The 16,369-nt window shown below is 34.9% G+C and overlaps 1 protein-coding gene across 6 annotated transcripts in view; it reads right to left on the bottom strand.

The window, feature by feature from the left end:
- qm (geranylgeranyl pyrophosphate synthase quemao) overlaps positions 1-16,369 on the bottom strand; it is a 91,090-nt gene that overhangs the window by 47,592 nt on the left and 27,129 nt on the right. For all 6 annotated transcript variants that reach the window (XR_015040194.1, XM_085812862.1, XM_085812865.1 and 3 more), the window contains 2 exons: positions 3,123-3,224; positions 2,991-3,051 (listed from right to left, as the gene is read on the bottom strand). Coding sequence is in view for 5 of the 6 variants with exons in the window: in XM_085812862.1 (XP_085668988.1) it covers positions 2,991-3,051; positions 3,123-3,224 (163 nt within the window). In the remaining variant the exon portion in view is untranslated. The remainder of the gene's footprint in view (positions 1-2,990; positions 3,052-3,122; positions 3,225-16,369) is intronic.

Below are 16,369 nucleotides of genomic sequence, written 5' to 3'. Positions count from 1 at the left end.
CTACTACACTTGATTGCCCATAGATTTTCAATTATGAAGATACTTGAAATCTTAGGCATACACTAGTGGCCCTTCATCTGCAGCACAATTAAAAAATGTATTTCACCACAAAATCATTTCCGCAGACCCAGATAAGTCTAATGATTTGATGAATGGTATGCTCACTCTCTTATAAAATGTGATTTCCTGTGAAAGAGTCACTGGAAATCACTGTGGGGGATTGGATATATCGTATGAAGAACATGAAACATTAATGTCAATAGGAACTTGGAATAACTACAAAACACTTCAAATTATATGTCTGTTATAACATACAATGTTTTGATATATATCATTAGAGACACAAAATTAAAAGTGTATGCCATACAATTATGGCATATAAGCACATTTTCTTCCATTAAACGCCATCTAAAGTGTAGGATGACAGTGCAGTATTATTATCTTTTAGCACATTCTAAAATAAATATTTTTTGTTGCCATCTACTCAAAAAGATCTGCATCTTCATTAGAGCGAAATTTCAAAAAAGTGTAATGACTTTTGGTGCATCTATATATATTCAAAATAAAAAACTAAAAGTAAATTAAAAAGCCCTTGACATGCGCTAAAGCTGCAAAGTAATAAACTAATAATTTATAATAAGAAAATTTTCCATATACCATCTCCAAGGAACACAAATTCAATTTTTAAAACCATGAATGAAAAAATATTTTAGCCAGAATTTAAATTAGTATTTGAAATAGTAATTTCAACTCCTTGTTTAAAAATCTTCAAAGAAATATCTTAAATCGCAAAAATACCAAAACTAAAAGTAAATTATACATATTGAATGAGTAGTTATTGTCATTGATCGCAGATTAATCGCCTTATCAAGGGGATAAACCAATCTTCCATCAATTAACAACAACTAAATTAAGAGAGTGTTTCATCTTACTTCCAAGTAACCATCAAATTATTTGCTAGATTCTAACCATAAGTCAAAATTAATACTCAATCCAAATAAAGGCATTAGTCCAATTAAGCCAAAAAGCTTGTAAAACAAAATGCAGTGCAAAGTCCGAAATCCGGACGTCCATTATCCGGAATGATCTAAAATCTGGACTTCAAAACCACCACCAACGTAGGCTTTACGCATGGGCATTTGATCCCCCCCATGCATAATAAAACATCTTGAGAGTCCCAATTCTTAATTTCACTTCGACACTAAAAAAATATCTTGTTATTGAAGAAACAATTATTTTAGCATAAATTTGTATGATCAGTAGCAAATTTGGCTCCATTGCTGCATATGTGCTTGGCATACATCTCAAACCCAAACATTCTACATAGATGCATCGTTGATCTGACGCCATCATCACCCCATGTTTATCAAAACATGACAAATTGAGTAATGACTCATGTAGAGACGCCTAAACCATTTTTTTTTTTATGTAAGAAATTGAATAATAAAGGCATACGGTAACCTTTTATGTTGACATTATGCCTAGCGATGATTACAAATTTAAGTTAAATGCTCTAAAAAATGTTGACGAGGAAAAATTTACCAAAACTTTCTTTCCATATGCTAAAAATAAATGTTGTTGATGATACTCATAGACCCAAAGATTACACTTAGGACCCACAGAGACTGCATTAGGCGGTAAGATATCTAGTGCTGGCTCTCATTGTCTCAGTGCACGATAGAAGCAAGATAAAATTTAACGGAACAACTTGTTAGTCGCCAAGCTCATGATACATAGCCAAATATGTATAGTGAAGAATAGCTAAATTTGATGATGATAGCCGCTAATTTTAAAGGTTTTCGGATATCACAAAACAAAGGTGAAATTTTCCAATTAACGGATTTTGTAAAGAAATGTGGAGAAGTGGTAATAAATGAAGATTATATAAAAGAAGTTTTTCATTGTGATGACAATGCTTCTCGATCCTCAATCAATTAATGAATAGCGAAATCTGTAGTATGGTTCTAGATCCAGAAATAACCGCTACCTATAGTTAAGAAAGTGACAGTACTGAAAACGAGAAAATTTCGACTGACAAGTTAGTCGGAGTTCTCGATATAGCATTATTTTGAGAACAATGTTTACAGGACTTCAACAATGTTACTGAACAAGAGATTATGTCTGTCTACAAAATTAAAGAGAAAGTATTAGCACAAAAAATGAAGCAACTTGCATTGAAAGAAATGTTTAATAAGGTAAACAAATAAATATTAAGCTTTTTTTGTAAATTTTGATACTCTTTAGATCATAAATACTTCATTATTTCATAAATCATGATTTCATATTTTTAATTTTATAATTTCTACATGCCATTTTACTAGATTTAAACTGATGATCTACTATCCAGAAAAATTCCAAATCTGGAATCACCGAAGTCCCAACGAGTCTGGATTTCGGACTTTGTACTGTAGCAAATAATCTTAAAATTAAAGTTTCTATTAAGAACACTATTAATCTGGACGAGATGCTTACTTTAGAAGACATATCCCCTACACTCTCATTACAATTCAAAAACAGAAGTAAATATATTTGAACATTAAAAGTTAATTCAAAATCATATGATAAAAAAATGATACAACCTGAAAATTAAAGTTTATAACATGTAGTTAATAACAAATTTAAAGATCAAATTATGTTATTAACAAACTCGCCTTCAAAATTTTAAGACCAAATGGCTGGAAATTTAAGTATTAAGAGATGGAAGTAAAAGGGTTGTCGTAAAGTGAAGTTTTCTATTTAAGAAAGTTTAGCCTTAATTGGTGAGAAAATTTGAATTCTTGGAGATAATACATAGAGTAGACTGTTATTATAGCACTAAAAGCTGCTATTAGTTAGAATATAAATTCAAAATAAAGTAATTAAAAGTAAATTACAAAGCCCATGACTTGCACTAAAGCTGCAAAGTAATATGTGTATATATGTAATCAAGCAAAAAGGATGTTAATATAGACCACAAGAAAATATAACATTAAATATTAAATTTACTTTACCTTTTATTATCACTGAACAGTTGCATTAGTTGCACACCAAGACCAAACAGTCCACCAGTCTCTGAAGAAGAACACTGAAATAGTAAATTATATAAAATATGGAAACAAAATAAAAATATTGATAATACTTACTTCGCTTTACCATTTCTTTATATTCTTGTTCTGTTGGGCACAAAAAATTGTCCCGCCAGTAAATTTCCATTCCTTGACCTCGGTGCAATTCAAGTAATTGCTCTAAAAGTAACACATCAAAATATATTACAAATCATCATTAGAAAGTAAAATTTGCAATAGAAAAGTTTAATTACTAACATTATAAAACAACACTCAATAAACACCAAAAGATAGCTTCAAATTCAAAAACATGTTTACATAAATGTAATTTAATAAAATAAAGGGCACAATGAAAAGCTAGATACAAATTATCTAAAATATATCTTATATCTACTACAAATTATCTAAAATTAAGCCGATTGATTGATATAATTTGGCTAAACTTTTAAAAAATAATAACCATATCAAATTAGATAATGCTGCTTAACTCCATGCAGACAATGCCACTATGTGAAAATTTTGTGATAGTAGTATGGAAATTTCAATCAAGATGTTTCAGAATTCAGAATCCAGACCAATAAGCTGTGAAAATTGCTATAGTTTCCAGTCCATCACATCACCTCAATGAGTAATAAAATAGGAATTAATCTTTGAATTTCATTGATAAGGAAATTACTGATGACATGGCTGAGATGTCATGGCTAATTGCACTACTATGGGTTTTTGACACATGAAAGTAGTACTTTATGTTAGGATAATGATATAATTACATAGTAGAATCAGCAGCAAACATCCTTTACAAAGGTGACATTTTAGCCAGCTAAATACTCAGATCTCTTATCAACCAAGAAATTTGAGGATATGATTATAACCATACGAAAGCTCTCCAAGCCCTCAAATGAAGATGAAGGAAATTTTATAACAAATACATGATCTAAAATATCCTAGGTCAGACTCTAAATGCTCATTATTCATTGAATGACTGCTTAATTCATGATTTTATTAGTCAAAATGATGGCTGTACATTTTGCAGATTTCTTGTGATCTGATCAATGGGCATGCATAAATGTTTGGAATTAAAATCATTTTCTAAAATGTATTTCTCTCTTTGCTCCCGAACTTTGTCTCATTTGAAGTATTTTTAAAATAGTTTTGTCTTTTCTAAATTAAGAATGCACCTTAGAATGCAAATCCATTTCTATCATTAAAGACAATATTTAAAATATTTTGCACATGAAAAAAGAGAGCATTTTAAAGAACAGTTAAAAACCCAAAAAAGTTCTTAATTTCCATTATAGTGAAACCTATACAAGATGACCCCTTATGGAATATGATTATCAACAAATTTCAATGTAAACGCTTACTTTTATCTACACAAGAAAGCAGAGTTCGCCCGGAAAAATAAGATTACAGGGGCAAGTCCATTTAACACCGAGAGAAATTTCTATCTCGCTGAAGGTTTTGGCAACAAAATTTTGTCACCAAATTTGGTGAGAAACTGCCAAATTGGTGACATTTCAGTCCAGTCCTCTATAACTGTAATTGATCCCTGTACTAAATAACTTTACCCATAACCAGCACTAGTATATAACTTTAACTGCATATACCTTCCAGTAATTTTGAGAAATGAAAGGTACCAGATATTTCTTGGGATACAAGGGAAAACTTATAAGACCAGAGAGAGCACCAGGGCTGAGTTTGGAGTATTGAGAGATCTCTATGAGAACTTCACTTTTTAGATGAGCTTTGTATTACACTGTGTTCCAACGTTCTTAATAAACTTATAAGACCAGAGAGAGCACCAGGGCTGGGTTCGGAGTATTGAGAGATCTCTATGAGAACTTCACTTTTTAGATGAGCTTTGTATTACACTGTGTTCCAACGTTCTTAATAGTTCGGAGTGTAGCTACAGATTGTACTCCGTGATACTGAGAAAAGATGTATGGGTATTTTTGTGAAAAGTTCCAGAACTGTAAAGTGTATTTCTTGATATAATAAATTTTATCAAGCTACCATTGGTTCTGCGTGCTTTCAATTAATTATAAACCTGGATGCATGCAACAATTTTTGGTGTCAGGAGTAGGTTTGAATGCTGGTGACTAGAGCAATGAATGAGCAACTAAGAGAGCAGGTGGCAGCCTTTACTACATTTAAAGGAGAGATAAAGTGGACCAAGAAAGAGATAACAGGTCAGGAGAAAATGAAAAGGGAAATTAGTGCCTTATAAGAAAACAAATTTGAGGCTGTGAAAGACACCATTTAAAAAAAAGTTGGAGAAATTGTAGAAAGAGTTCCTGCTGTCGAAAAACAAATCGACGACAGAGCTACTGCTGCTATTGCGAAGGAAGGTGGCAGCTTGAAGAATCCATAGTGACAGCTGCTCATAATTCTGATGCCTTTAAATTAATATATATGCCATTCTGACCCTTTCTAAAGCTATCCACATGCTCCTGAGAAGTGCACAAGACTCAGTTCTCTGTAATGGCAAACACAAATGGATGGGATTCTGAAGCTAAACCCTGCCAACTCACTGCTTCTTTGAGAGCAGACGCACAGATATCCTTCTAACTCTACTTGGAAACCAGAGGTTAGACTTTGAAGTTCTTTCCAGCATGTTGGAGCTATGCTTTGGCAAGAAGTGTTTAAAAGACTACAGCAGGCTTCAGTTCAAATTTTGGCAACAGGAGCCCATGGAAACACTCCAGGAGCTTGCCATGGATGTTGAAAGATTGTCTCATCTTGATCTTTTCGGATTGCCTGATAGAAACAAGGAAAATCCTGTCCCAGCAGTGTTTCATTGATGGCATCTGGGATGAGATACAAAAAGCCTTGTGAATTGTGGATGTCCCAGATCTAAAAAGTGCTTTAGCATATGCCATACAATTTGAGGCAGCACAGCAACTAACCTGTAGATATTGCCACCCAATCACAGCTGCTCATGTTGAGAGGCAGTGGACCAACCGACTGCTCATCTAGACAATTTAATGCCTTTACTCGAAACAGGAATGGCAACAACCAACCCTACAGTGCGGAGGTGAAGGACCCTACTGGAACTGCGGTGATGACGGCCATATACAAAGGAACTGCAGGACACCCTAAAGCATGGGAGCTGAGACAGCTTCCAGCAAAGAGGAGGGAAAACTAATTAGTGGCCACATGGCAGAGGGGAGGTTGCCAGATATTGAGAAGCCTCATTTTAAATCACTTCAGATTTCTGCAGTGAGTGGCAGTAGTAACAGATTCTTCATCATGCTACATACAAATGGAGTTCCTTGCAATATGACTATCATCTCGAGCAATTTCACTCAACAACGAAAAGGTAGACTCGTCTGGATGCTTCCCTGTGTTACTCTCCAGGCTTTGTCCAGTTATAAAATTGACACTGACAGAAAATTAAACCTTAACATCCCATTTGGAAGTGCAGCTTATCATCACATGTCATGTGTGGCAGATATTACAGATCCTTGCAGACTCAGATAAGACTTAACTTTCCAACAAAATATAACTTTTCCTTGAACTTTCAAAATAATTAATTGCATTCAGCCACTGAGAAAATAACTCTGCTTGGAATTAAAGATGCAGGAGTTAAATAAGCCCACCAAATCATAGCTCAAGATGCTATTCCAGTACCAGCAAGAATAGAATTTTTACTTTCTGGTTTCATAAACCCAAGAACTGAAACAGCCCAAAAGGAGTACTAGTAGCCATGATAGATGACATACTATCAAGGACCATCACTCTGGTTAGAACTGCCAATGTAAGTGATAAGGCAAAAGTCATTAGGAAAGGTGAAGTGGTTGCAGCATGTACTCCAGAGACCCCCGTACACTAACCAATAGGTTCTCCAAAATCTGTGTCTTTGGAGAGCCTAATATCAGAGTTATTCCATAATGCACAGTTAATAATGAAGAGAGGAGTACTGAAAAGCATGTCCTTCAAGAATTTCGAGATGTCTTCTCCCGCTAGGTTGAACCAGTTTGGCGCAGGCGCAGCACAGAATTGATAAAGGGGATCTTCCACCAATCAAGCGACATCCAAGATGTCACCGATTGTTAAACACGAAAGAGTAAGAAAACTTCTGAAAGACATCAAAGAGAGCAATGTTATTGAGCATTTAGCAAGACCTTGGAGTCTTCTACTCTCTTGGTCAAAAAGAAAGGTGCTTTAGCTAGATTCTGCATTGATTATTGGCGGCTGAACGAGGTCACGAAGAAAGACAGCTACCCTCTTCCTAAAACTGATGATATTCTAGATACACTTTGTGGAAGCAAGTAGTTTTTTATGTTTGATTAAAAGAGTGATATTAGCAAGTACAACTCCACACTGACGGCCAAGAAAAGATGTACTCACTACCGTACAAGGTAATGCCATTTGAATTATGTAATGTGCCGGCAACATTCAAACACCTCAATGAGACCATGTTGAGAGGACCTTCCCATGAAGCCTGTCTGATGTACAAGGGTGACATAATCATTACCAGAAAAAGTTTTGAAGAACACTTGGAAAATATTAGGAAGGTGCTTTAGAAACTGAAGGAAGCCAACCTAAAATTAAGTCCTGTCAAGAAGTGACTTACTTCAGGCATGTCATCTCTGCCGAAGGTTTGTGTACAGATGTAGAAAAAGTGTCGGCAGTTAAAATTTGCAGAAGCCCCCAAAATGTCCATCAGCTAAGAAGTTTCCTGGGTGTTTTTCCTAAGCTCCTAGTACAGGAGATTTTTGAAGAACTTTTCTTCCTCTGCAAGACCCTTTCACAAACTGACAGAGAGTAAACAGAAGTTCTTGTGGAAAAAAGAATGTGAGGAGGCATTTAACAACCTGAAGGAGGCTTCAACATCTGCAACAATCCCGATGTATTTTCAGCTTGACAAACCAGTTATTCTTGGCACGGATGTGAACAATGAGAGTGTTGGTGATGGTTTGTCCCAAGAAATAAATGGTTTAAGAACATGCTGTGGCATATTAGAGCAAGTATCTAGCTAAATCCAAGAGCAATTATAGTGCCACCAGGAAAAGTTTGTTTACCATAGTTAAAGCCATAGAACATTTTCACCATTACCTCCATGGCAGATAATTCCTGCTTCACACTGATCATGCATCGTTAACCTGGCTCTTAAATTTCATTAATCTTGAAGGGTAAATAGACACAAGGATACAGAGACTCCAGGAATATGACATCAACTATTTGTCATTGGAAAGGATCATCACATGGAAATGCTGACACCCTGACTAGAAGATCCTGTATTGACCTACGTTATTAAGTTATTATTGTTAAGCTACCAATATTGACCTACGTTTAAAGCGAAATGTATGGTTGTAACGAAAGTTTTCCACCAAAAAATGTTCTTAATAAACTTGAGGAAAAAGACAAGAAAGCAGTACCTTTAGTGCAGGTAGTAATCACCACCCAAATCTATGATTTTCTGCCAACGTTTTGGCAGTTTTTCAAAGCCTTTGGCCCAGTAACTTGGTGGTTGTGAGTCCAAAAACAGATCAACCTCATTTTGGACGTCCTGTTCAGAATGGAAAACAGCACTAGCAAGATGAAGCTGTAGGTGTAAAAAAAGGTAGAAGTTCGAAGTTCGAAGCAGTGATGTCGGGGCTTTATGGTAGGTGTGGCAAAGGATCCCATTCAAGCCCGAATAGAGTACGGCTGGTGAATGCAGACACATTAGATCTTGCATTATCCTGACAGAACATTATCTTTTTATGCCAGAATCAGTCTGACGTTTTTCATTAACAGCAGTGTCAACATGGACTAGAATCTTGCTGCACACTTTACTTTTGAAGGTTTTACCTTTCTGTGGTGGTGTGCACTACTAGGAGGCATTGTAATATTATAACTTAATTAAAATATTATAACTTGGAACACAAAACGTGATAAATTAAAATGGAATAGTAGGCTAATGCCGAAAACGTGTCTAGCAGTCGACCAATTTTAGTCCATTCACATCAGGCATATATGCAGTCGAAATTTTCTCACGTTAATTTCGTGCAGTGAGCATTTTCATCTAAATAAATCACAACATTTAGTTCTGCTTCTTTTTATGCAAAAATACGACAACACTCCATGTGAAAATATCAGGAACGATGAAACTCCATTGGCACGACATGCAAGAACATAAAACCGCACAACGTGGGGCGTCGCTAATTGCCAAGCGACTGCAGGAAGGTCACGGGTGTAGAAGGGAAGAAACCAGTCTGACCGGTGCTTATATACACACATGCAGTTCCGATTATGATTAAAATATGTGATGCCGGCAAACTGCGTGGTGTGAGAAGTTACTGTTCTCATACTTTTCCCAGATACACTTTGTGGATAATACCACGGTAATCAAACCAGATACAAAGCATTATCTTTTTGTTAGTTAAACTGCGCTTTGTGACGCTGCCAACGGGTTCACAAGGCACAAACCAACCCCCTTTTTGGCCTGTATTGTTGAAGTAAATTCCACTTTTCATCACAAGTGCAGATCTGGGCCAGACTTTTGTCCTTGCATTGATAGTCAAGCAGATTAGTGCATGCCTGAATACATCTGTCCTTATCTGCTTGAGTCAGTTCATGTGGAATCCAGTGACTGAACTTGTAATTCAAGTTTATACGATACATAATGCGACTAATAGACACAGCACTAACGTCTTACTCCAATCTCTAAGTGGTTGCATACTGATCTTCTTACCCGAGTTCTCCCAAGCGAAGCTCATCAACATCAGTAGGCCGATCAGAGTTATCTGTTTCTTGAATATCATATTCCTCGCTTTTGAGCTTTTAGTGCCAAACTTTCACAGTGTCATACGATACAACATTAGTACCTAAAGCTGTACACATGATTTGGTGACATTCTGTAGCAGACTTTTTACAACAGAACCGGAAGTAAATAATGGTTCTAATACTGTAGCATGGTAACTCCATTTCAGACTTAATGATAATGGTATTTTTTTACAAATTTCACAACATAGTGTTCTAAAGCAAGTCTCTTTCTTTCAAATGCCAAAAACTGTTTGACAAAATACGATTAAACATGGTAACGCAAACGGTTTGCACAGACGAAATTTGTGGGAGCGGGGAACTTTTGTTAAAACCTAATACTAGTTGGTTAATCCAGTCAGATATCAATTATGAATTCAGCACTGTCTGACCCAGACCCCTGGAATGATGAAGAAGTCAGGAAAGGCCAGTTTTAAGATAATCTTGTGATTGGTTACAAAGGAGCAAAGAAACACAGCTGAGGAAAGCTACAACGTTAAACTATAGGAATGTCTTTTGAATGCATTGACTTTGACATCCTGGGACATTTGCCACACACTGATGATGGTAAAAAATAAATCCTTGTTGTTATCGGTTACTTCATCAAGTGGTCTGAACCACATCTTCTTCCTGATCAAGAGGCTGTCACAATAGCAGAGATTATGATACAGCATTGGATTTCCAGGTTTGGAGGGCCTCCTCCATTTAATTTTGATTATGGAAGGGATTTTATCTCTATAATTAAAGAACTTTGTAGGTTAATTGACATAGGCAAAACAAACATGACACCTTTACATCCACAGTCACGACTGTGTAGTGAGATTTAATCGAACCCTCCTAAGCAACCTCTAGCTGATGATTTCCAGAAAGAAACAGGACTGGAACAAGAAGATATCTCTTACTGGCATAAATGCAGTGCTGTCCATGAGACAGCCTGCTATTTCCATCCAAGATGCTCTTCGTCTGCCTTGTGATCTGTTGTTTGGTCGCATCCCAGAAGATCTCCAAGCACAGTTTGAAGTGATGCACAATTTCCCACAAGAGCGAATCAGTTTGGCAATGGAGAAGATGACCTGACATAACACAAGAGCTACAGGATGTTGATTCAATGAATGTGACTAGGTGTATTGGAATCCGATTTGATGGAAAAGACTCATCAACATCAGTAGGCCGGTCAGAAAACCTAGTCATTCTGGGATATATCCTAAACTAGTCATTCTGGGATAGTCACAGTCCTAAATAGGGTAAATGAGTCGTAGTTTAAATCTGTAAGTCATCAAATTCTAATCCTGAAACTGCTCATTATGACAGGCCACCCCCTTACTATGGCCATACTATGTATAGTCCCCATAGTATATACAATGTAAATAATAAACTAAGAACATGGTCCTATATGTATAAATTAGTAAATTGCATGTTTATTTATTGATTCGGTTTAAATTTGTTGCATATTATTTAATGAAATTATTAATTTAGTACTGCATTGCTTTTCGTTAATTATAAGTATGGCTTTCTATCCAGGGATTTTATTGCCAGGACTTGCGGTCCTTGGCAAAGAACAATGTTTTGAATTTTGTTTATATGTAAATAATTCTGGAGAAATTATATGTGAAACTGTAGTTACCTTTTGAACAGTTTAACATGGAAAGTTAAAAAGAGTGAAGCTCTGCTGGAAAAATAAGATTATAGGGGCAAGTCTATTTAACATCTCACTAAATTGGCAAGATATCACCAAGATGCCGACGGTTTTGGTGACTAATTTTTGTCCCCAAATTTAGGCGAAAATTCCCAAAAGTCACCCAATCCCTGTAGAAGTATAATTGATCCCTATATGTAACTGTATCCAGCACTTATAAGTAACTTTAACCGTATATGCTTTCCAGTAATTTCAAGAAATGAAAGATACCAGAGCTTTCTCACAGTTCAGAGGAAAACTATATTGTAACAGAACTATTTAACTGTAACTGAACTATTTTATTGAATGTCATCTAGTGGGGAAGAGGAAAAATGGCAGTCGACCTCCAGCCACGATGATGACAGGTTACCATGTACTAGATGTCTCTGTAATTCTAATGTTTGATGTTCCATTTGGTTTACGTTTCATTTTTATGTATTGTTTTTGGTTGTAACCATTCCTGTGTGCTCTGTTAATAAATCTTTTTAGAGCTAGCCGGCATTAGTGTCTATTGAAGAACGGCTATATTACAATATATGCATTAATTCTCAGTTACTTAGTTCAGCATAGTGTTCAGAGTATTGACAGATCTCTAAGACAACTTCTCCTTTTAGATGAGCTTTGCACTGTGCTGTGTTCAACGTTCTTGGTAATCTGAAGTGTAACTACCAATTGTACACTGTGATACTGTGAACTGTACTAGTATTTTTGGGGAAAGTTCCAGAACTAGAAGGTGTTTTTTTGGTAAAATAAGTTTTATCAAGCCATCATTAATTCTGTGTGCACTCAAACCCATTAAGAACTCATATGCATACAACAATACTTTCCATAATGATTTCGAGGTAAGAGAAACAAGAGATATAAATAAAATCTTCTACAGTGGTTTCCAAAAGTAATGCGTGCATTGTAATTTAGCAGTTTTCAAAAGTGTATCTGAACTGCGTGGTTGTTAATAACTGCCAATATACATGGCAGTACACAAATTTATCATAACTATCTGAACATATGCTAATTCAGCAGTTTTTGAAGATGCTATTCTGTAGGGTTTGAGGAAGCTCACTTAAATGCTGATAGAATTTTTATAACTTTCAAAGGATAATTTTGAAAATATTTATATTTCTACAGCTGAAATAAGACAAATGGCAGATAATGAATACTGCTGTGTTGTCCAACATATTGAAGCAGGACAGTCAAAGACGTTGCTCTTTTCTATGGCTTTGATCATTTGAAAATTTTTTAAAAGTAGAAACAATTAAAAACAAATCAAATAGTCTGGAGACTTGTGCCAGGCCGATCAAAGTCTACCACCTCTTTGGTGGATCGGCATATTGCCACAGTAGTATAGCAGAATCAATGAGTAACCTCTAAAACTGTTACATCTATAGTTCCAGTGTCATTTGGTAAGATGCCAAACTGTATTTCAAAAGCTTCAAATGAAGGGACTGTATGCCCATTGTTTGTGTTTCACTACACAAGGTTAAAGTTCAGGATTACAAGATTAAAGCATTGTTGTCAACATCTTAATTAGACCATCTCAAACTAGCACAATGTCCTGTTCAGGGATGAGTGAAGATCTGCTCTGGAATCAAATAACATTGTAGGGGTCTGGGCAGAAAGAGGCACACAGAATCAGGACATTATTGAACAGCACACATTAAGAGGTCGCAGTGCCATGGTATAGGCTACAATTTCAATGGCATATTGCATCCAGCTGCACACCTTTAAAGATGGCTCTGTGACAGTTGTGCAGTACTGAGATGGAAGTTCTACACCCTGTTGCAAGAGACTACACTGAAAAAGCTGGTCTTGATTTCCCTCTAATGGATGATATTGCCCGTCCTCATCGAGCTAACACCATTTACGAGAACTTACAGAGTGAGAGAATTCCCCAACATTAAGCCCACTGAAAATCTTTGAGATGTCTTCAAGCATGCTGTCTCTGCACATTTACCCTCTTCCAGCTGATCTCGACCTGCCCTACGAAAGGAATGGCCATTGCTAGCATATGCAATGGTTGATCACCTCACTAAATGTACAGGCAATTGCTCTCAAATTTGTGTGAATGTCCGGAGTGGTCCTATACCTTACTAATATAAGTTTTGTTTGTTTGTTTTTAGTTTGAGAACATCAAGCTGCAAATGAGCCAAATGTGATATCATATAATTTATGAAAATTAAATATTACTTTCATCTTTGTATACAGTGTATGATTTCTTTCGTACATAAACACATCTGCTACTTTCATGAACAATATGGTGTTAAAGTTTTACTTTTCCAATTTAATTCATTTTACCATCACATGTTTAACATTTGGAAGCCAGTGTATTAAAATAATTTATCGATTCTTACAACTAAATCAAATATATCATTTTCATAACACTTAACAAAAGTTGTTAATTATGTAACAAACTCGACAAATAATGCAACACAAAGATGAAATAGTAACATTACATCTGGCAAAAAGAGGAAAAATATAGAATAGTTGTCAAAGATGCATGAAAGCTGTGAAGCAGCAAGCAAGGAATGCACCCCATGTTAACAATTTCTATGCCATTTTTATGTAAATGTAAGATGCTTTATCGGCCTTCTAATTTTTGCTGACAGTATTCTAAAAACAGTTTGAAAATTAATAGCACTGAAGATTAGTTAGCAAATTTAAGTATTTCATATGCAAAAAGAGGAAAACATTAGTACCCCAAATGCTAGAAGTAAAAGAAAAAAAATAAGCCAGAAGCAAATACATCCAAAGTCAGGTAAATGAAATCAAATGTACTAAATATGGCTCCTTAAATTATATATAATACATCATAAGAAGTAAACTTATAATTTTAAGATATTAAATCATATATAATGTTTTAAACCAAAAAGTAAATTTTAAATTTCTGTTAGAATACAAACAGAAATAATTTTATACCAGAAATGGAAATTCCATTTTACGTCTCCTAGCACTGAGGTAAATGTTTTCCATTAGTCTTTCATACACTCATCTATTGTCCAAGACTTGTGACAGCTGCCTGAGAGAATTAATTTTCAAACATTTCATTGATACATAATTTTCTATCAATAAAGTATTTCTTGTTAATAAAGAGGTGAGGTTTTTTCATACTACAGTCAAAAGTCATTAATCCAGACGTCCATAATCTGGAATGATCTATAATCCGGACCTCAAAGCTACAAATTTTCTGCGAATGCACATATGAGTTTACGCGTGCACGTTTAATGTATAACGCGCATGCGTAAACGTTATCTAATTATCTATTTCAGTTAATGTTGCAGATTGTGTTGTACCTTAATCTTCTAATTGGATCCGGCTTATTATTTTTTGCAGACTATTAGAGCAATCTTATAAAAGTAAGCTTGAACTTTCGATTATGTCAAAAAGAATTTCCGATTCTGGAGCTGCCAAAGTACGAAGCAAAAGCATGTTTCGGTGTCCATCAAACAAAAAGTGGAATTGCTGCAAAAAATGGATAAAGGCATATCCTTTGTTTCTTTAACCATTCCGAAATCTGTTTATCAGTTTCATGCTGCTCTGCAAGGGGAGGGATGTCACGGCACACAATGAACTGGAAGTTCATCTGTCAGCCCTATCCTTATCTTCAGGGCAAATGTTTTTTATTTTATTCGGCTTATAATTCCTTACTAAATGTAGTATTTCATCTCAATGTACTCTGTCTTTGATATGGTTTAAATCAAATTCCTCGTCATTATAAATATCACGAATACACATCAAATAGTTTTCTGGTTGCAATTTTCTAATTTCGACTATGCGTAATGTATGCTTTTTGCATGTGCGTGTTGAAAGAAATGTTTAATAAAGTAAACAAATAAATATTAAGCTTTTTTTTTTTGTAAATTTTGATACCCTTTAGATCATAATTGCTGTTTATTTCATAAATTACGGTTTCATATTTTTAATTTTATAATTTCTGCATGCCTGCTTACCAGATTTAAATTGATGATCTATAATCCGGAAAAACCAATAATCCGGAATCGCCAAAGTCCCGACGAGTCCGGATTAAAGACTTTTGACTGTAGTATACAATAAACAACTAAGTAAATAAATAAATAAAAAAAATGCAATCTGATCTTTGTAATTAGATTCAGGGTTAGCATTTGAATTAGTTTTATGCTAAAGAGTTGAACTAGTTTATAATTAATTCCGAAATCATAGATTTAGAAGATAAAATCTGCATTTAAAATGAGCTATTCAAAACAGCTGAGCTAACTGTTAAAAAAAAACATTTCAATATACATCAAATCTACAAAAGTCCTTAACCGACCTTTATTTTTGTCACTTTTGATTGTAACATACACTTCCAGTAAATAAAAATGTTTTAAATAACGCAAATATTCATGCTTTGACATTTTTAAATAAAAAAATTACGTAAAAATCATAAAATCTAATTTTTTAGACATTCCACTGATCCCTTTACTTATATTTAGGAAAATATTATACTCATTATAAAAATTAAAATAAAAAAAGTACGATTCCCATATGATAAAAACTAATTGAGATACTTACCTTCAAAGTTGGACATTATATTAAGGGACTGAAAAAGAAGTCATGATAAAAGTGAAGAGCAAAACATTTGCACTTAAATAAAATTTCACTTTACTGTGCACCGAAATCTTTTTGATGTTTCCGATTTCCATGCACATTATGATAACATATTTGAAGATTCATTAAGTTTACATGTACTCCATTTGGTAATTCCTTACCTAGAGAAGTAACAGGTTAAACCTTCAACAGAATTTTTTTTCAATTTAGTTCCAACATTTCCTTTTGGATTTATATATAGAGTAAGACCCTGCTTAACGTGGGGGATACATTCCATCAAAGTAGAGCGTAATGCGAAACAGCGCTAAACGAGGCTATCTTTACATGTAAATATTGGGGTTAG

Source organism: Stegodyphus dumicola, chromosome 3 (assembly GCF_044657685.1).
Source record: "Stegodyphus dumicola isolate Sdum_Otavi_A_Nest chromosome 3, ASM4465768v1".
Lineage (NCBI taxonomy): Eukaryota > Metazoa > Arthropoda > Arachnida > Araneae > Eresidae > Stegodyphus > Stegodyphus dumicola.
The sequence above is the reverse complement of the archived record's forward strand: the minus strand, read 5'-3'. Positions and strand labels throughout refer to the sequence as shown.